The 21,038-nt window shown below is 34.6% G+C and overlaps 1 protein-coding gene across 2 annotated transcripts in view; it reads left to right on the top strand.

The window, feature by feature from the left end:
- raptor (regulatory associated protein of MTOR complex 1) overlaps positions 1–21,038 on the top strand; it is a 512,095-nt gene that overhangs the window by 463,995 nt on the left and 27,062 nt on the right. For both annotated transcript variants that reach the window (XM_090406523.1, XM_090406522.1), the window contains exons 25-28: positions 1,941–2,042; positions 8,741–8,847; positions 18,074–18,204; positions 20,523–20,615. In XM_090406523.1, the coding sequence (XP_090262649.1) occupies positions 1,941–2,042; positions 8,741–8,847; positions 18,074–18,204; positions 20,523–20,615 (433 nt within the window). The remainder of the gene's footprint in view (positions 1–1,940; positions 2,043–8,740; positions 8,848–18,073; positions 18,205–20,522; positions 20,616–21,038) is intronic.

Raw genomic sequence — 21,038 nt, 5'->3', positions numbered from 1 at the left:
TAGTAACCCTTCCCATAATGCTTAGCATTATTACATATCCACAAGGAAATGTGCTTTACATTATGGGATACTAAGGAAAGTGATGAGAACTTAGTTCACATTTGCCACGAGTTGCCCCAGTCCTGAAGATACTTCAAGCCCAAACTTTGTTTACTTACACTCAGATAATGGATTAAACTAAATATATAATTCATAGTCTAACCAAGTGAAAAATCTTCCATCATCTTTCTGTAATGAGCTTTGTTAGTTATCATACATTAGCTACTTAGGCGGCACCCTTTGGAATTATCAGTTGTTTAGTTAGCCTTTTTTACATGTACTGAAGATGCCTGTAATACTCAGGTGTAAATTCTACTAATAAATAATATTTTACATGAGTTAATTCCATTATTATAATTTTAAGTTTCAATTGGTCTTTTGATTGTTCATCTGCATGAGACTGGTGAAAATGGAAAACTGATAGCCTTTGGCTATATGATGATACGAAAGAGCTGAAGCTTTTTTCTCTGTATCTCTTTTCTTTCTCCTAATACTATCTGGCTCTCTTGCACACTATACTAATTACACTAGGCCTATGATGAGCACTCCTTAACTTTTTTTACCTCAGTAAAGGTCAAAACTGGTCCGGGTAGTGGCCCTTCCCATAAATACCTAACATTATACATATCTCTAGGATATGTGCCTTGCATTATGGGATACTAATGCAATTGATGTGCAGGCTTTAGCTTCTATATGCAAGTAGCTAAGTCTACTACTGTCTCTAGTGATTATGATAGGTAATTCAGTGAAATATGGTTTGGATACATTCCAGTCTTGAAATTACTTCATGTGCAAACTTTGTTTGCTTACACTTGAATAAAGGATGACGAAGAATATAATTTCTTGGCATCTTTAACTTTTTGGTGTACCTTCTTATGTATTTCATGGAATACAATCTACAAGTCATCAGCATTAAAAAATTTCTCCTTGACTTTCTTCCTGTCCATGGCATTAATGTATTATAATCTGAAAAACCCATTTTTTTTTGGTGGGGGTGGCAAAAGCCTTCCAGAAATTTCATCATTGTGAAGATTTTTGAGTTGTATGTCTTTGTAACAATATTTTATTCCAGAGACCTATATTTTATTTTAGAAGCATTGCAGCTAAGTCTTATAGACAAAAATATGCATGCAGATATTTTAGCAAACCTGTTATTGGTTAATATTTCTTGCATTTGTATTAGTAATTTTAGGTACTTTTAACTTACTTATGTGCACCCCCCTGCCCCGCCATTCACACACATACCACCACTCACCTCCCCAAATATAAAAGATAATTTTCATTACATTATTGCTCTAATGAGTTAAAAAGAGATAATTCATTGCCCTTCGATGTAAAATATAGTGGTTATTTAGTCAAAATATGTTGGTATTCATGAAGAAACATTTAATTAAATCTTGATTGGCTTTTAAATACCCAGAGATATTCGTTAGTAGCCAAAAGTCATGATGTTGACAAAATTAAGTTTTCATATTATGGACAAAGAATAGCATAGAGTGAGATTGCACAATTATTTTAGGCAGATTAAGTTAATTTGTCATTGAATGACTGCATTATACAATGAAGTAGTTTATTGTGCTTTGTTTAGACACATCTAAACTGATGATTTATTTACTTGGAAACATACTAGAATTCCTAATTGGTTGCTAGTTGCTCTTCATCTGAGTCAAATGGTAATTCTGAATTCTGTGCAATTTGATATTTGGCAGAATTAATATTTTGATCATCAAACTAATGATGTTTGATTCCATAAATCATATAGAATGTCTGTTACCCATGTTTAATACTCAAAATGTTTTTTTTAGAATACATTCAGAATGTTGATTTATAAAAATATATAAATGTTTTTTATATATATATATATATTTTTTTTTTCATATATGTTCTATGTCATACTGAAGATGATGGTGCTATAAGAGTATGGAGAAATTTTTTAACAGAGGAAAAACCTGAATTGGTATCCGGTTTCCAGTCTGTGCAAGATTTGATGCCTTCCGCCCGTGGTATGAAATATTACTTTTAATTTGTTAAGGAATTTTTACGTTCTTTATTAACATATTTTTATTCATTTAAAATTCATTTCTATAACCACGAATTACACTGTGCTCTTACTGTCTCTAGTGATTACGAAAAGTAATGCAATGAAATATGGTTTGGATAAATTCCAGAACTTTCAAAAAAGAATATCAAAGGAAAAAATGAAACAAGTAATAGTAAAAGTATGAAATTTCACTGGCTGGTGGGGAAAGTGGTGCTACCGCTAATTATTAATCCATAATCTGCCTGATGTTACTGCAAGCATACTCGCAGCCAGCACTTTAGTTTCCTATATGATAATAATAATATATAACAACAATGAAAATGAAGATACATATTGGAGATAATAGGTTTTTACAAGTGAGATGCTGCTTTCAAAATCTGCATTAGTACAAATACTTCCCAAGTACAACATTCCATGTGGGGAACATGTTTGTAATGGAGGTGGACCTTGCAGAAAGAGAAGGTACTGGAACTTTTAATTTTTTTTATCTTTGTTTATTCTTTTCTTCCCATATCTTTTAATCTACTTCTGGATTTTTTTTCACTCTTCTATTTTCCTGACTTGTGCTAACTTGTGCAAAATTGAATGACAGGGACCATTGAACATTAACAAGGATATATCCATACAACACAGAACTGCAGCAAAAGTGACTGCTGAACTCAATATTCACCTTGAAGATTCCCATTTCAATTCACTTCAAGATTCCCACGCCAGCATCCATGGACGATCTGTGATTGCTAAACTTTTAATCACAGAATCCAATTCAAAATGGCAAAAAAAGACAGTGTCAGGAACATAAAACTTGGACAGCTGATGACTGGAAACGAGTGATATAGTCCAATGAGTCAGCATATACTTTATTCCCAATGACAGGTCAGGTTTATGTTTGGAGGGACCCCCCCCCCAAGGAAGCATACAATTTGAATTGTCTGGTTCCAACTGTTAAACATGTATGGAGGTGGGTTTGTGATGATTTGAGCAACCGTATCTTGGTATTCAGCTGGCCCTATTATAACTCTAGATGGTCAAGTGACTGCCAGCACATATGTGGGCATTCTGGTTGATCAGGTGCATCCTATGGTCTAAATGTTGTTTTCCAACAACGATACCATTTTTCAAGATACAACTCAGAACAATTCAATCTTGGTTTGAGGTACACCAAGAACTTCATCTGTCCTGCCCAGCTCTGTCACCTAATTTGAATATATCAAACCACTGTGGGCAGTTTTGGAGAGTGAAGTGAGAAGCAGATTCCCTCCTCATCAATCTGTTAAGCATTTGGCAGATATAAAATTAAACTCCCTATATATATATATATATTTTTTTTTAATAAATGTGCTAATGCATCAAAGAATGCATAGGAGTAGCCTAGCTAGTGAATTAAGTGTGCTGTATTCAGTAAACATATATAAAATGTTTGAAGTGGAGATGGGAACTAATACTTGGCAAGACCAGCTTATTACTAATAAGTTCAGAACTAACCTATTATTAAACAATTCCTAAATATATATTCCCATTTTTTTATGTCTGTTTATTTTTATCCTAAAATCCTGTTACAAGAAAGTACATAATGTCTTGATATTAACTCTGAGGGGAGACAGACATCTGTAGAGAACCTGGAATCTTATCAATCCTGAAAGGTTAGACCTTTATTATTATTGCATGAGCAGTCTGCACTGTGAGGAACAAACCTTGATATGGTAAAAAGTTTTTTCCACTTGGTTACAATTTAAAGTTTCCAAGAAATTATATTCTTGTTCAACCCTTTATCTAAGTGAAAGCAAACAAAGATTGAGTTTGCTGTGTGGTTTAATGTTTAGATCGTTTCATTAAACCATGCAGCAAGCTCAGTCAGTTATTTGTTCCACATCTGATGAATTTTAAAATGAAATGGCCAGCATCCATCACATTACTGGCTTGTCAGTGTATATAACAGGGATTTTTTGATTGTTTGTTTCTTTTTATTCTTTATTTTCAACTCCTTAAAATTCTTAATCTGTTTAGTTCATTTCTTTGTTACTGGCTTATTCATATTTTTGGCTATTTGATAAATACATCTATGCTCAGACTATTAGTTCATCTTCAATATCTCCTAATTGCATACCAACTCAGTCTAATCAAGTCCTGGTTCAAAGTACTGTATCATCCTTATCTCCAAAAAATGCATACAGGTATGTCAAATTAATAATTCTTATTAATATAATTCCATTTATTTGGCATCACTGTAACCTGCAAATATTTTAAAACAGTTCTCGCCATTACCAAAAATAAGTTTGCTTTCTGTGTATAAGTTTTTAATTATTATTAATATGTTTGAAAATTTTTAGAGTTACATCTTTTGGAGTCACGTATGTGCAATACTAAAATGGCATTTTATAAATACTGTGTAAACTTTCTTCAGCCAAGGAGTATCCATCCAACAGTGTATGATACTATTGGCTCGAGATGCAAATCTTATCCCATTAGTTAGATGTCTTTCAGAAGCTCTTTGAATTTCTTTATTCAGAATTTGTGATTTCCAGTACATATCATGCTGTATAAATGGTGAAGAACTGTTTCAGACTAAAATGAATGGTAACTTTAGAGAACTAAATTATAAATCAAAGAAAGAGTAGGTTCAGTTTTTGTTCATGGATTATTATGTTATCTTAGTATTTCAGTATTATTTATCCCTTCAAGAATTTGTTCTTCAAAATGAATTATCACAATATATCATCTACAGTTTCTGAATGATACTAATTTTCAGAGGTTGCGTTGAGTTGTGTAGTAATATTGTTATTAGAAAAATATATATCTGGCATGGTAACAAACTTGAACAAAAGTCATCATTTCATCGAGATGCGAGACAACATTACGCTGTATTAAAATATGAATTTAAATGTTCAATGAAAAATATATGTGAAATCTTTGCCAAGAAATGATGGGCAGACAGCTATCAATAGGACTTCTTAGCAGAATTTTTGGTATTCTGTTATGAAATATCTGCCTGACCCTTAAATAAGCCAGGTCTAACTTGAGAATTTGCAGAGTCAAAAGCACCCAGCAACATTCTGGTTTACATCCACAAACTTACATATTTAATTTATCATTGAACATATGGTGCAGGGGCCAGGGCCCTAAGATAATTCCTTCATATATCTTTGTTTAATCATGTAGCATCTAAATAACTGATTAATATTTATATTTTTGTATTAATATTCATATTTACATTTATATTTTTGTATTTACATATTTCACACTACATAAAGCACCTCCATAGCACAATTGGAAGAACGACAGTACGTTGCGCCCTTTGATTAGAAAAGGCCTAAGTTCAATTCTCGTCATGATGGGAGGAATCTTTATATGGACTTTTTCAATTGAAGGCGAGTTAGTCGATCTCATACGGAGGTAGCAAGGTTTTTTCTCCCGGAAACTCAGGTTTTTCATCCCGCATACAGACAAATCAATCCTTCAGAACACACACAATTTACAGACAAAAAATACCAGCTGTGGTGGTGATGGTTGTGGGCAGTAGATGGAGTTGATGTAGGTGATTGGTAGTAGAGGTTCTGTGTAGTAGTGGAGATGGAGAGTGTACGGTAGGTGTCCTCCCACGATGAGTCTTCAGACTCCTTGCAGGTGTCATGAATAATAATAATAATAATCCAAACATTATGAGTAGTTTATATTGCATTACAAGGATTGGAAGTTGATCCTATCGGAAAATTTAAATAATTTTGAGTAATACTTTTGGATAAATCTGTTTTAACACTGGCCACTCATCTCCTGAAGTGATGCTGTGTACTATTAGGGGCATCTTGATAGAGTCCAGTAGCTGACAATCATAGAGTAAGTGATTCACATTCTGTTGAAGGCATGAACAGCAAATGCAAAGTGATTCCAGAATATGGAATCTGTTTAGATAATGTCATAACTTTCCATGTCCCATTAGTAGCATGGTTAAATCTGGAGAGATGGTATTTATTTTCAGCCAGAAACTGTTTCTGATACTTGGCATGAAATCTTTTGTTGTTGATTCATTTTTAGATGGTTTTGATTTTCCCCCCACAAGTTTATATTAGAAATAAGTTACGAAAAGTACCCAAAAAGGGTGCTTTTGGTAACTTATTTCTAACCATTCATTTATAGCTGCTTCTTTAGCCAGCTGATTCTCTCTCTTGTTTCCTGTTTCTCCAGTATGCACCTAGCAGAACTTAATTTCCCATCCTTCTAGAGTGAGATTCCTTAGCAGATTTCATGTCTGCTCTATTAACACTAGGTGATTATTCTCGATTTCCAGAGATACAGTATATGAGCCAATTATACCATGGCAAGTTGATCTGTGCTTGTTGTTTCAACAGAGGGAATGCAGTCTAAAACAGCATTCATGTATAATAGATTGTCTGTAATTATACTCTGAAGGAATAACTGATGTTTCCTTCTGTTTTTACCCCATCAATGTATATATGATATTCATCACTTTCAGTGCCCTTCTTCTCTTTAATATATGTTCTCTTTCCTAGCTGAGGCCACTTACTATAGTGAAGTTAAGTTTGTAGTGGTTTGGATCAATGTGTTGGCATTTCCATTATATCTTCTGGAAGTGACTTCATGTATAAGACAGAATTCCTCTATCTTTGGCCAGATCAGTGTTAGACCAACAATAATGCAAGCTGCCTTGAAAAATATTGTCCTGTATTATTATGTAAATCAAGTGGATATTAAATCCACCATTATTTCAAAGCCAAATGTAGAAACAATTTTTTTTAAATTTTAGTTTAAGTTTCTTTAAAAATGTTCGACCAGAGAGTTTATGGGAATACACTTGATGGCATTCACGAGTTGCCCTAGCACAGAACATATAGAAGACATGAGCACTTGCCCAAGCGTTCATATATTTGCCTTTTATTGGTCCATTTTGATAAGGTTTCATTGGCCTGTGGCCTTACAGCTGTTTTGAACTGGCTGGTTCTCCTCAGAGACCAGGCAGAAACCTTAAGAGAGCAAAAACTCTTGTTCAGTACTAAGGAACTTGAAGGGTCAGAGAAGTATATTTTTTGTAAGTGAACTCTCAGTCAGTGCATAATTATTCGTATGACTATATAAGTGAGAGAGACAGATTGGATCAAAGTAATATCAAAACTGACATTATTCAAGTAAACTACACTGCCCACTGGTACAGTTATATACATTGACATATCTGGACAGTGTGTTACTTGTGTAACTTAGATTACATCGCATTGTACTGCTTAAGTCATTCGTCATAATGTTAAGAATTAAGAAACAATGTTTTTATTAAGTTTTCAATACATACATACACACATCTTCAAGGCCCACCTTTCCTAATTGGGTTGTGGGGGCAGCAGCTGCAAGAGGAGCTTCCAATGGTCATGATCCTCTGTCGCTAAATGTGTCCATCCAAGGTTTTGGATATAATCTATCTAGTGAGTCCTTGGCCTTCCACGTGGCCTCCCACCTTGTAGCTTGGCAAAGAGGGCTTGCTGAGGGAACCTCTCTTGTGGCATTCTGACCAGGTGCCCACGCCAACATAACTGTGATCTCTCAACATGGAGAAGCAGTGGTTGAGTATTGAGATTTTCCCGAATTGCACAGCTTCTGACTGTCGAGTCTTGTCATCCCAGCAACCCCTCGAAGGAATCTTTTCAGCTGCTTGGATTCGTGTCCGCATTCTTTCAGTCATTACCCAACTCTCATGATTCTCATTACCCATAGGTGAGGATAGGGACATAGACTGTATTGAAGACAGCCAGCTTTTGCCTTCTGACTTAACTCCCGCTTCAATACTACCGAACGGCCAAGCTCCCGCAATATTGTGTTTGGTGAACCAGTTTGAGTATCTAGCTCTATGTCCCACTTTCCATCACTCATGAATATTGACCCAAGGTATTTAAACTTCTCCACCTGCCTCAGTGGTACTCCACTCCAATGTAGAGTGCACTGAGATGTTTGTCTTGAGACCACAATACAAAGTTTTCAATACAAACCTATAATAAATACAAATTACCATAAATAGCTTGCACTCATGATGACTTATCATGCTGGCATTTCCAGCAATTTTGCTATTTTAAAAATGAAAGTGCATCTGGATGTCAGCTGAAAGAAATAATCATTTTGCCAAAGTGTGTAATTTAGTTATAAAAATCAAAAAAAGGCTATCATCAATATGATATGCTGAATTTGGCAGAAGAATTCATATCCTCTAATTGGGAATTTCACTGCCACACTTTCATACAGTCATCTTAACTTGTGCTGCACATCTATGGCAAAGCAATTTCTCACTAATGCACTGCCTTTCATACTTGCTGGACATTGATCTGCTATGCTTTCCTTCTTTAATTTAAAAGATATGATTAATAGTTTTAGCACAGTTAGAATAACATGCAATGTGCTAATTTTTATCAGTAATGAAAACTTCATCTAAATGCGTTTCCAGCAGTGGCAAGAAGAATTTAATCCCGTACAACATAAGGACAACATTTTTGTTCCACAGATGCACTCTCAGCTCCATCCTCTCACACAAATATTTTTATTGTTTTCCTTATTCTTATAATAAACATGTTTTATTCTGTGTGAAAATAAAAGAAGCTAACTCAATAAAAGCAACACTAAACTTTTCAGTACATTATCATCATGAATAATTTAATTCTATTTAATTAGGTTCTGGTCTTGTTCTGCACTGGGAACAAGGAAATTCTCAGTTACTGGCATCTGGAGATGTTCGGATAATCAGAATCTGGGATTTAGAGAAGGAAATAAAAATTCTGGTGAGAATTAGCCTACATATTTATAGGAACATGCAGTGATAATAATAATCCATGGTACTTACATTAGAGACTTTTAAGGCATACAACATACCCATATTGGCTCTTTTCTTTCTATAATTTTATGATAAAATGGTTACTATTTTGCATAAACCTATATTTATGTGTGTAACACAACATATTGCATCTACCCCATCCCTCCTACACCGAAAAAATAGCCCAAGTTCACTGTGAATATGATCTCCAATCCACTTTCATTCGGCTAGCTACCTTCATAATTTCTCCTAAAGTCCAGCTGCATCCTCTTCAACATCCCAGTGTATAATGTTCCATGTGCCTGCAGTTTAGCCTACTTTGGACAGACTAGTAGATCAGTTAACATCCACCTTAAAGAATGCAAAAATTACATCTTCTGTCATCGGCATGGCAAGTCAGGATTAGCAGACCATGCTCTGGCTACTCTTTCACATAGGATCATATGGAGGAAACATCTATATGACAGAGAAGTTGTTATAGGTCTGAGAGACTATTTTTAGTATCAACTGTGAAGCACTCTCCCAACCTTGACAAGTATGATTGCATTAATTTACCAAAGATCTGGGAGGCTATCATTTTAAGACCTGTATCCTGACTTCTATAAATTAACTTCATGGTTATCTGACCCATAGAGTGCTCTATGTAAGGACATTAGTTGTCGGTTACAATTTAAATTGTTTCTCACAAATATTTAGTTCTGTGTGGTGGTCACAGTTATAATTGTGCTCTGTTGATGCTGGGTATATCAATTTAATATAATTGATACCATTTAATATATCAATAGTTCAGATATATGCACCCACATCTGGCAGCACAGATTGGGGATATTGACTTATTTTACAAAGATCTGACAGAAATAATAGAAACAATACCAAAGCAAGATCTTCTAATTATTGAAGGAGATTGGAATGTCCAAGTCAGAATAGATAATGATGGTTGGTAAAGTGTCATGGGAAAATATAGTTTTGGAGAAAGAAATGAACGAGGTGGAAAAATGTTAGAATTTGCTGTGGACCACAAGATGATGATCTGTAACGCAAGAGTCCAGCAAAAAGAGTGTAGAAAATGGATGTGGCAATCAAATAATGGGAAAACCTAGAATACAACTGATATGATTACGATTAAAAGAAAATGGATAACATCAGTACAGCAGTGTTGAACTTTTCAAGTAGCGGATATGGATTCAGATCATAGTTTAGTGATTGCAAGCATCAAGTTGAAATTAAAAAGAAAATATAAACTCCATCATTAGAAACGAAGAGATACAGCAAGAATAAGCGGAGCAGAAATAGGAAGAAGGTACAGAACAGTATTAGAAGAGAAACTTGAAAGTGTGGGCAAAGAAAAAAATTTGAATCTGAGAGTGAAAGGAGTAACGAACGTGATAGAAGACTCAGTTGAAAAAACAGTACCAGAAGAAGAGAAGATCAAGAAATGGATTAGACAAGAAACACTGAAGTTAGTACAGGAGAAGAGAATGTTGAAGATAAGAAAGGATACATCAGAACAAATAGAGGAGCAATATAGAAGAAAGTGTAATGAGGTGAAAAAAGCAGTCAGAATGGATAAGATGAAATGGTTAGAAACCCATTGCAATAATATAGAACAGCGCTGTGGAGAGCATAAAACTAGAGAGGTGTACAAAATCATTAGAACCTTTAATGGTGGCAACCAAAACAGATCGCAATTAAAGATGAAAAAGACAAAGTATTGATGAATAAAGATAAAATTGTACAGCGGTGGACAAGATACTGTAGTGAGTTATATGAAGAAAAACTAGAGTTGGAAAACTGATTGAAGAATTGAAGCAGATATCACTACCAGGTAATGAGTATGACATGGATTTTAAGAGGAGAGGTAGAAAAAGCAATAGGACAGCTAAAACACAACAAGAGTCCTGGCAATAATAACATCACTGGAGAAATGATTAAACATGGTGGTAAAAGTATGGTTATAGAAATGCACCATCTATGTAATTTGGTATGGAAGGAAGGGAAAATGCTAGAGGAATGAGTGAAATCGATATTAGTGACATTATATAAGAAAGGAAATAAGTTAGAATGTAAAAATTATAGAACAATTGCTTTGACAATGCAGTTAATATCAGAGAAACCTAGGAGAAAAAACAAAATATATACATTCTTTGTTGATTTTCACAAGGCATTTGACAGTATTGACCAGAAAGTGACATTAGCAGTGCTAGAATCCTATGAAATTGATAGAAAACAAATAGTTATATTAAAAGATGTTTATAACAGTCAGTTGCAGCAGTCAGAATAGGTGATGATTTTGGGAAATTGTTTTGAGAACAAGCAGAAGTACTTGATTGGGGGGGGGGGGGGGGATATCACCAAGCATTTTCATCGCACATTTAGAAAGAGCAATGGATAAAATGAAGGAAGATGCAAAAGAAATATCAGTACATGGAATGAGAATTAACAATCTGAAATTTGCAGATGACATTGTTATTATTGAAGAAGACGAAATCGAACTACAAAAAAAACATTAAAACTGTTAAATGGGGAAAACTGGAAAATTTGGGCTTGTTATGAACTTGGAAAAAACAAAGACTGATATTTGGTGAGAAGAACATGAAACAAAAGATACAAGGATGGAATTGATATAGAAAATGTACAACAATTCACATATTTGGGAAGTAAAATGACATATGATTTGGACTGTAAAAAAGAAATAAAGATGAGGATTGCAAAGGGAAGAACAAATCTGAAGGCCATGGATAAAGTAAATTGATCAGCCTGCAAACAAAATTAAAAGTATACTGGAAACATGCATCTTTTAGCAGTGTACTGTATGATCTGAAACATGGGTAATAAATAAGGAATCAAGAAAAAGAAATTTGATATTTGAAAGAACTTGTTACAGGAAGAATCTAAGAATAGGAGAATCTAATATAGAAGATTATACAATGGAAGCTGCAATTATTTGGACACATCTGCATAATGAGTGAGGACCGGAAGATAAAGACATTCATGTTTGGTATTATGGATGGTACAAACAGAAGAGGTAGACCATACAGAGAATAGATAGATGACATAAAGGACTAATGTGGAATGGGTTTATACAAACTGCAACACTGTGCACTGGTCAAAGAGGCATCGGACACCAACAGGCAGTGAGCCCGTGGTTCGTGATGATGATGCTGGATACTGGCAAAATATTAGTGAGTTTAATAAATGTATTTTTCCTCTCTTGGTGTTGCTTGTACTATAAAGCATTATTATGAAGTTCTCCTGGCCAGTTTGCCTGATTGCAGGATGTAAAACCTGAGTTCCTGGGAGGAAGAACCCTGCCATCTTCATCTGAGACTAGCTCATTCACTTTCAATTGAACAGTCCTGATGAAGGTTCTTTGAAACTTAGACAGAATTCAAACCTGGATCTTTCCATCCAAAGGCTTTGCCAAAACTGAACTGAGCTATAGAGACCTATAGGAACATGTAGTGTGATAATTTGTGAAACATCTGATCTCTCTCAGCACAGGGGGTTGACACAGACATTTGAATGTGTTTGAAATGTTATATCTAGCGAAGCATATTTTGCTTTGTTAGACAAAGCAGTTGTAGTGTAATTACCAGGTTTTATGGCTCAATTAAATTTGCATGGTTGTTAATAAAATAGCACTGGAATAGGTCTGATTGGTCAAGTGGATAGCATCTCTGTACTCAGCCAACGTGCTGTGGGTTGAAATTTCCCTGTGGCATGGCTGTTTTTGAAAGTCTAGCACAGTCATTCATTGTTGAGACATCACCATTTCGTTTTTGTAAGCAGTCTGAAGTGGCTTAAAAACATCGTTTTTGGTCTGTAGAACAGTTGATGGAATTTTGAAATCTTATCTCACATGCTTTCATGTTATGAACCAATTGTTAAGAAGAAGATTGTGTGTGGGTGGGCACATTCTTGCCATATTAAAGGTAAACATCGCATTGATTATTTTCTTATGATACTTAATTACATGCTTTCATGTTTCTGTTACAAAAGTAAATTATTTATTAGAAATTTTTTCAAATGATTTTGAAATTTGAGTTTATCATTCGTATCTTTGTTTGATATTTATAATGTATCCATCAAGATTATTTGTTTTTAAAATTGTGCCTTTCTCACTCGCTCATTGCTGGGATATCCCAGGACTAGAAGCTTTTATCAACATTCTTTCTCCTACATATTAATGACTTTCTTTCACTGACTACAAATCTCATAGTTTGGCTGATGATGGCATACTCTATTCCTTTTCTCATTTTTCCTCATGGAGCTTGTATCCTTAGTGGCAGGGACTTTCTTATTTTTCTTCTTCTTATATTTTTTTTCCTGACTGTATTCTGCACTCTACTTCTCCCAAGTCCTTTATACTATTGTCTCCCAGACCACCAGCTGGGATCCAATACCTTGCCATGTAATGTGACCTGTGGTCATCCAGAGGTGTGTGTGTGGGGGGGGGGGGATTCTGGTGATCTTGTACTACTTTGGCTTGGCCTCTGCCTCAGCAAAATGGGTGGTCCTGGATGGCTTGGCCAGGGCTGTTGAGGTGGAGGAGGAGGGAGTTTAATGTGCCTGAGTCATGAGGTCAAATAGAGAACATGACAGTATATCTTATCTAGATATAAGGTTATCACCAGTTACATATTTGGTTTAATCCTTTATCCAAGTGTAAGCAAACAAAGTTTGTACCTGAAATATTTTCAGGACTGGGGCAACTCGTGGTAAAGGTGGTATAAGTTCTGATCACTTGCCTTAGTATCCCATAATGCAAAGCACATATCCTTATGGGTATATATAATGCTATGCATTATGGAATGGATCACTATCCAGACCAGTTTCGACCTTTCTTAAGGTCTTGTCAGTGGGAGCCAGACCTGGAGGTGGTGATACTAAGGTGGAAGTGATGTAAAAGTGTCATGTCACCATATACCAGTTGGCAAAAGGTGTCAACACCTTATTATTAAAATGCTTTGAATTTTAATAATAATAATTTTAATAATAAGGTGTTGATACCTTTTATCAACTGGTATATGGTGATATGACTTTTCATTACTTCCACCTTAGTATCACCACCTCTGGGTCTAGCTCCCACTGATGAGACCTCAATAAAGGTCGAAACCGGTCTGGGTAGTGATCCTTTCCATAATGCATAGCATTATACATACCCATAAGGATATGTGCATTGCATTATGGAATATTAAGGCAAGTGATTAGAACTTATACCACCTTTACCACGAGTTGCTCCAGTTCCTGAAAATATTTCAGGTGCATACTTTGTTTGCTTACACTTGGATAAAGGATTAAACCAAATATGTAATTGGTTGCACAGTCAAGTGAAAAAACTTCCATATAAGGTTTGAGAATGGCAATATCTAAGGCATATGTTTCAAAATGTTTCATGAAAAATAGAAATTCGCTAGAGTGGGAGAGCCCATGGCTTGTTTATACATGGTGTTCTTCCAAGTGAAGAAGCCAGTATGGATAGCAAAATTAAAAGGTTCAATGACATCAGATTGGAGCCACTGAATGAATGGCTTTAATTCTAGTTGAGAGGGGGAAAAAACTGCTACTTCAACTACTGTATAAGTTATTGAGTTTTATTTAATAAAGATTATCACAAAGATAATCCTCTTGTTAAATCCTGTCTGCATTGAGTTGAAGTGTGGAATTCCTATTAATCATTAATTATGCATGCTATTTCAATAGCAAGAGGTAAAAATTAGGAAGGGATATGATGTATGTGCTCCCCATTTTTAAGAATAAGCGGTTTATGGATTACTTCCCAGACTGACAGATAACTCAATTGAAGAAATGTGAAAACATGACATTCTTGGGGGAATGGGTAGGGGATGTATATGATATAACTGATTTACTTGCCTGAGGCACATATTTGAAGTAGATTAAAGACTCATTAAAGATGAACTTGAGAGAAGAATGTGGAATCTAAGCAGATCATCCTGTCTATTACATCTTTGGTCCAAGTGGTATCTGGAATGCTTTGAAATGTCAGTAATCCGAAGGTGGTCTGAAAAGTTCTCGGCCTAACAATGATAAAACGGATTTGTAAATTCAAAATTATTTTTATTTTTCAACATAATCTCCCTTTAGACTCATACATTTATTCCAGTGATGTTCCAGTGTCATTATCCCATCCCTGTAGTGGTTCTCAGTAAGATCTGCAAAATACTTCTCTACAGCTGCAATTACCTCTTGATTCGAGGAAAAATGCTGAACAGTGAGGAAGAGTTTTAGTTTTGGGAAGAGATAGAAGTCAGAGGGAGCCAAATCTGGGGAATAGGGTGGATGTTCCAACAATTCATAGTGCAGATCCCTTAATTGTCCCAATGAAAGATGATTTTTTTTCCTTCTGCAAACTGGGTCTTTTCTCATGAATCTTCATTTACTCTGGTTAAAAGATTGGAATAATATTTCCTGGTTATTGTTTTACCCTTTTCAAGATAATTAATAAACAAAATGCTTTTAGCATCCCAAAACACCGATGCCATGACCTTTCCTGCTGATGGAACCAACTTTGTCTTCCTTGGTGCTGAACAACTGGCTTCTGTCCACTGTTTTGACTGCTGTTTGGATTCTGGTGTGTAACGGTGAATCCAAGTCTCATCCATAGTAATAAATCGACACACAAAATCAGTTTTATTCCTTTTAAAACACTCCAAACACTGTTCGGAGATTTTCATACGAGTGCATTTTTGATATGCTGTGAGCCGGCGTGGCACCCATCTTGTGCAAAGCTTTTTCATTTGCAATTCTTCATGCAAAATATATCCTACATGTTCTTTTGAAATGCCTATAGTCTCAGCAATTTCATGCACTTTGACTTGCCGGTCATCCAATACCACATCATGCACTTGATCCATGATTTCTGGTGTTGTTACACTTTTTGGACACCCTTCATGGGATCATCTTCAACGCTGGTATGGCCATGTTTAAACTCAGCAGCCCATTTCTTAATTGTCGAAAATGAAGGAGAAGAGTGTCCATAAATTTTTATGAAATTTGAATGAATTTCTTTTGCCATTAAACTTTCTTTTACAAAGAATTTTATAACCGCACGATACTCAATTTTATCCATTTCAAGGGATACAGACAACACTTTTGCTTCAGACAGCTGTATAAAACAATTATACAGCTGTATAAAACAGCTGTATAATTGCAAGTCATTCTATCAAACTACTTGATAGAATGACTTGCAATTTTACATGGATGCATATGAGATGTACCAACTCAGAAAAAAAAAAATCGTGCCAATAGTGTTGCCATCAATAGTATTGATGGCAACACTATTGGCACGGTCAAGGCCTAGAACTTTTCAGACCACCCTCATACGTTGACAATTTAGTTTATAGCTTTTCTATTACAATTTTTTTTTTTTTTCATGCAATGAATTCTAAGAAGACGAAACTAGTAGTGCACTAAAAATAGAAACATTTAGTGTTTCTATTTTTTTCTCATTTAATCCACTTCAAAGATATATATATACACTCAGGTCTCTTTTTTATGTGTGGTTTTGAAGTTATGCACTACATAACTTCAAAACTTATGTATTGTCGTACATAATGAACAGCATGTTGCAGCACATTCTGGCATAACACGAGAAATGGATAAGCAGTCCGTGAAGTTTAATTTTGCATGTGAGTAAGTGTTTGTCTTTTCATTATCGTAAGTCTAAATTTTGCTAGTTTTTATTTTAAAGATTTAATTTGGCCCAATGGAGAAAAGAAAGCACCAAAGAAAAGCAATTTCTTTGGAAATGAAAATTGCACTTTTAGATCGCTTAGCAAAATATAAGAGCAATTAAAAAGAATGAAGTCTCAATACGAAAATGTCATTTCTGGTGCAAAACTAAGTGCCAAATTATCATCGTACTCAAAAAAAGATGCTTTATTAGAAAAAACAGAACGAGCGTCAGCAATTCGAATCGAAGAATTAACTCAGCAGAATTCCTATAAGTAGTTATTTGATTAAACAAAAAGCTTTTCGGTTTTATGAACAGATGAAACAATTGGAGTCATCTGCTTCTGATTACCAGGCTGATACAGAATTTTCGGTTAGCGAAGGGTGGCTAACTGGGTTTTTAAAAAAGGAATGTGCTTCATAACGTGAAGATTACAGGCGAGGTTGCAGTAGCAGATGAAGAAGCAGCCAAAAATTTTCAAGATAAGTGAGCCAAAATTATCGAAGATGGTGGATATTGTCCCAATCAAGTGTTTAACGCTGATGAAACAGGATTTGGAAGAAAATGCCTAGTCGAACTTACATCGCAAAGTTTGAGAAAAAAGCAGGTGGGTTTAAAGCAAGCAAAGTTAGAGTAATGTTTGCTTGTGGATAATGCCTTAAGTGACGACGATATTATTGGATATCGATTAACTTTAGATATCAAAGATTGAGAAAACGATAGTGAAACGGAAGAAAAACCTGTTTCCCTCACTGCAAATGCAATTCTAGAAGGTCTGGAACTTGCAATAAATTGGAAAATCATTTTCTTGTTAATGACACAAATTCTGAACGAGCCTTTATTCCAATGTGAGCTGAAGAACTATATGTCTGGATATCGCGAGCTGTATAAAAAATTAATAAAATCATCATCGCACAAAGTTTAATCACTGATTACATTGTCGGAATAAAAAAAAATCAGCACAGAATGAGGGTTCTGTTTGTGAAGAACCATTGCCTTTACCATACAGATCTGATGCTCTGACTATCTCTTCTAGTGATGAAAGTGATTTCGCACCAGTTCGCAAGCATTGCCAATTATTGTCTAATAGTGACAATAATTCTGACGAAAAACTGTAAAGGAAATTATTACTTTTCAATAAAATTAAATGAATAAATCTTTAAAACAAACTTAGGCATTTTTATTTTCCTGAATTTTTATAAACATTTTTATGCAATTTTAGGTTTATTTTAATTCATTGCTTTGGTTTTATGCGGTTTTAGAAAATTATGGAACATATCACTAATTTTTCAACGTAAGTTAGGTCTTTTTTGCGTGGTTTTTTATATGCAATTTTCTGTGGAACATATCTACCGCATAAAAAGAGACCCGACTGTATATATAGTTCTGTTTCATTTTAATATACATTATGTGAATATATTGCTGTTGTAATTATATTATAGTAATTTATCTACAATTCCTGGAATGAACGTATTTGAAAAAGTGGTATTTAATTTTATAGGATCTACCTACGGGTTCAGATAGCTGTGTAACATGTCTATCTGCAGCTTCAGATATTCCAGAGTTAGTTGTTGCAGGTTGTGGAGATGGTTCAGTCAGGGTTTTTGATAAACGTGTTGCTCACAATGAGAGGTATGCATTTCTTTATGTATTTCATTTAATTATATAATATTTAATTTTTTGACAATCTATGTTAATAAACTGTGAATGTACTGCTGTGATGTATCAAACTAGATGGTAGATAACTTCATGGCCTGATGAAAGTCATCCACTGTAATTATTTAACTAGGAATCCAACACCTCTTCCATTCGAAGGTGCAGTAGTAAAGCTGTCTCTGACTGGCCACCAGATACCAGACAGGATTTGGACTTGTTGGTAACACTTTGGGCTCGTCTAGCCAGAGAATAACTTGGAGGTTATAAGTAGCTGTGCATTCATGTTATGAGTGATATTCCACACTGTTTTTTGCTGTCAGTTTGGTTTAACACATGTTATGTAAAGGTTTGTGATATTTGACAGTAAATTGTATCTGATAGATACCGTGACCTCCGATGTCAGTATAGCATGGTTTAGTTGCTGTTGTTTTTGATTCTTTGTTCAATAATTTCTAGATTGACATCGGAGGTCGCGGTATTTCTCAGATACCGCGACCTCCCTTGAGAAATAGAGAGCCAAAGGCATATTTATCATACATGTCCTCTAGGAGATGTGCTTTACATTATGGAAAATACTAAGGAAAGTGATCTGAAGCTTACTCCACCTTTACTACGAGTTGCCCATAAGGTTGCTTGCGCTTGCATCCGTCAAAACTTTTAGTTTCTATATATTCGGCATGAAACTTGTAGTTTTTATATTGGGCTATGAAATAATGTTGGATTTAATATCCACTTAATTTGTGCCATCATGTATTATATTTGCAATGTTTTTTCTTTATGTTTTATTGCTTGTTTGCCGAGGTCTGGAGAGTCATTTTGCTTGTTATCATAGAAGTTATGCCGATAAGAAAAAAACTAAAACTGTTCAAACGACTCTTGGTAACTTCTTTTGATTAAAAAAATTGCAGTAAATAATGTAGGTAAAGTATTTATTAAACATTTACTTTGCATTCATTTTTTATCTTTCCTAAGAGTACATATAAAATGAATTATTAATACAGTAATCGATCATGGACAAATTGTAATTTTTACCATTTGATTATTAGATTTGATTAACGTGATTTTGATATACACGGTAACATCTTGGGATTAATTAACCGCATTAATCGAGGGATACCTGTACTTTTAACCGCATTAATCGAGGGATACCTGTACTTTTAATAATAAATCTAATCACATTCAACAGTAATAGATTCCTGCACTCAGGGATACTGCATTAGAATGCAGAGTTCTGATACCCTGCATATTTTCTCATCTTTCATCAACTACAAAAGACAAACTTTGTAGTAGTTTAGACAAACAGGCTGTTCTGTCGAAAAAAGGATTAGCAGACATCGTTATTATATTGAATACTTTAAACCTCAAAAGTCTGGTATTGAGGCCAAATACAGTATCCTTTGGAAGGATACTGTATTTGATCTTTGGAGAAGTTTGCCTTCTTCATAGAATGAATGTTTTTTTCAGGGAAAGTTCTGAAACCCTATTACACTGGCCTAATTTAAATCAGAGTGATTACCTTCCTCTCTCTCCTCTAAAAGTTTTGGAGGTGATATCTAAGATGGTCTTCTCACAATGAACCTTGTAACTCTATACAGGTCCTGAATAATAATAATATACTTGATGTGATCCTTCTAGCACATGATACTTGCTTTTATTAATTAACTTTATTATATTTGCCTTATATTCTGTCTGTTTGAATTGCTTGTTTGTTCTAGACTGATGATGTACTGCTGTTTTTGATGCAAAATTTTTGTACTAATTTCATTCAAGTTACTGTGTTTAACATATCTTGCTTTCAATTGCAAAGCTACAGTAATTCATTCTTGATATGGATTATAAAAGTTTCAGGTGTAGTGGTTCCTGTTGCCATCTAGCCAAATAGAATACATCAGCATAGCATAACTTTGTGATGGTTTTCTGGGAAACGTTATGTGATATTCAAACTCACCCCACTGTGCTAATATGGAGTGCTAATTAGGACCATACTACTCAGTCTGTTGGTGATTTTCCTTTTTGTGTACCTATAAAGATGTCTTGATGATTAAGACAAATATTTGCACAATAAATAACTTTGTCAATTATCATCCCAGATGTACGTATTTGTCTCTATGTGTCAAACAACATGAACAATAATAAGTGTCTAAATTTCCTCATGGTTTCATCTTTCTTCTTTCATTTGTACATGGTAAACTTAGGGTAACAAACTGTAAAATAACTAGATAGAAATTACTATTATAATTAGTGCATTTTATTATTTTAGATTATAATATAAATTCTGTATATTACTTTTTCAGTAGAGTAATGGTCTTGCAAGAACATTCAGCATGGGTTGTGAATGCATGTGTTCAGAGGAGGTTTGAAGGCAAAAATAAGATCATCAGTGGCAGGTAACAATTTTGCAATTTTTCTAGTGTACATTTGGTTTTACATTTAGACAAAAATGTTATATATTGAAGTAGGTGTGTGCTTAAACCAATTTAAAATATTTACTTTATCTTTTGCACACACACACATAGTATTGTATAAAATAAAATGGCATAAGACCTTCTAGCAATATCAGAAATAATCTTTCAAGAATACCTCATTATATGACATCACCCAAAATAGGCAGTATTTCATCTATTCATTCAGAACTGATTGTGTGAAAATATTGCAATTGTTATTACAGTTATATAAAAAATAAAATCAATTAAATTAATTTTTGTAAATGGTTTATGACATTTTATAAAGACATTGGGAAATCTGAATGTTGGAAACGAAACTTGAATGAAATGATGACATACCGCATGTTCCAGCGTATAAGATGCACT

This window comes from Typopeltis vanoorti, chromosome 16 (assembly GCF_054136105.1).
Source record: "Typopeltis vanoorti isolate ZY-2024b chromosome 16, IOZ_Tvanoo_1.0, whole genome shotgun sequence".
Lineage (NCBI taxonomy): Eukaryota > Metazoa > Arthropoda > Arachnida > Uropygi > Thelyphonidae > Typopeltis > Typopeltis vanoorti.
Note: the sequence above shows the minus strand (reverse complement) of the source record. Positions and strands in the feature narration are given on the sequence as shown.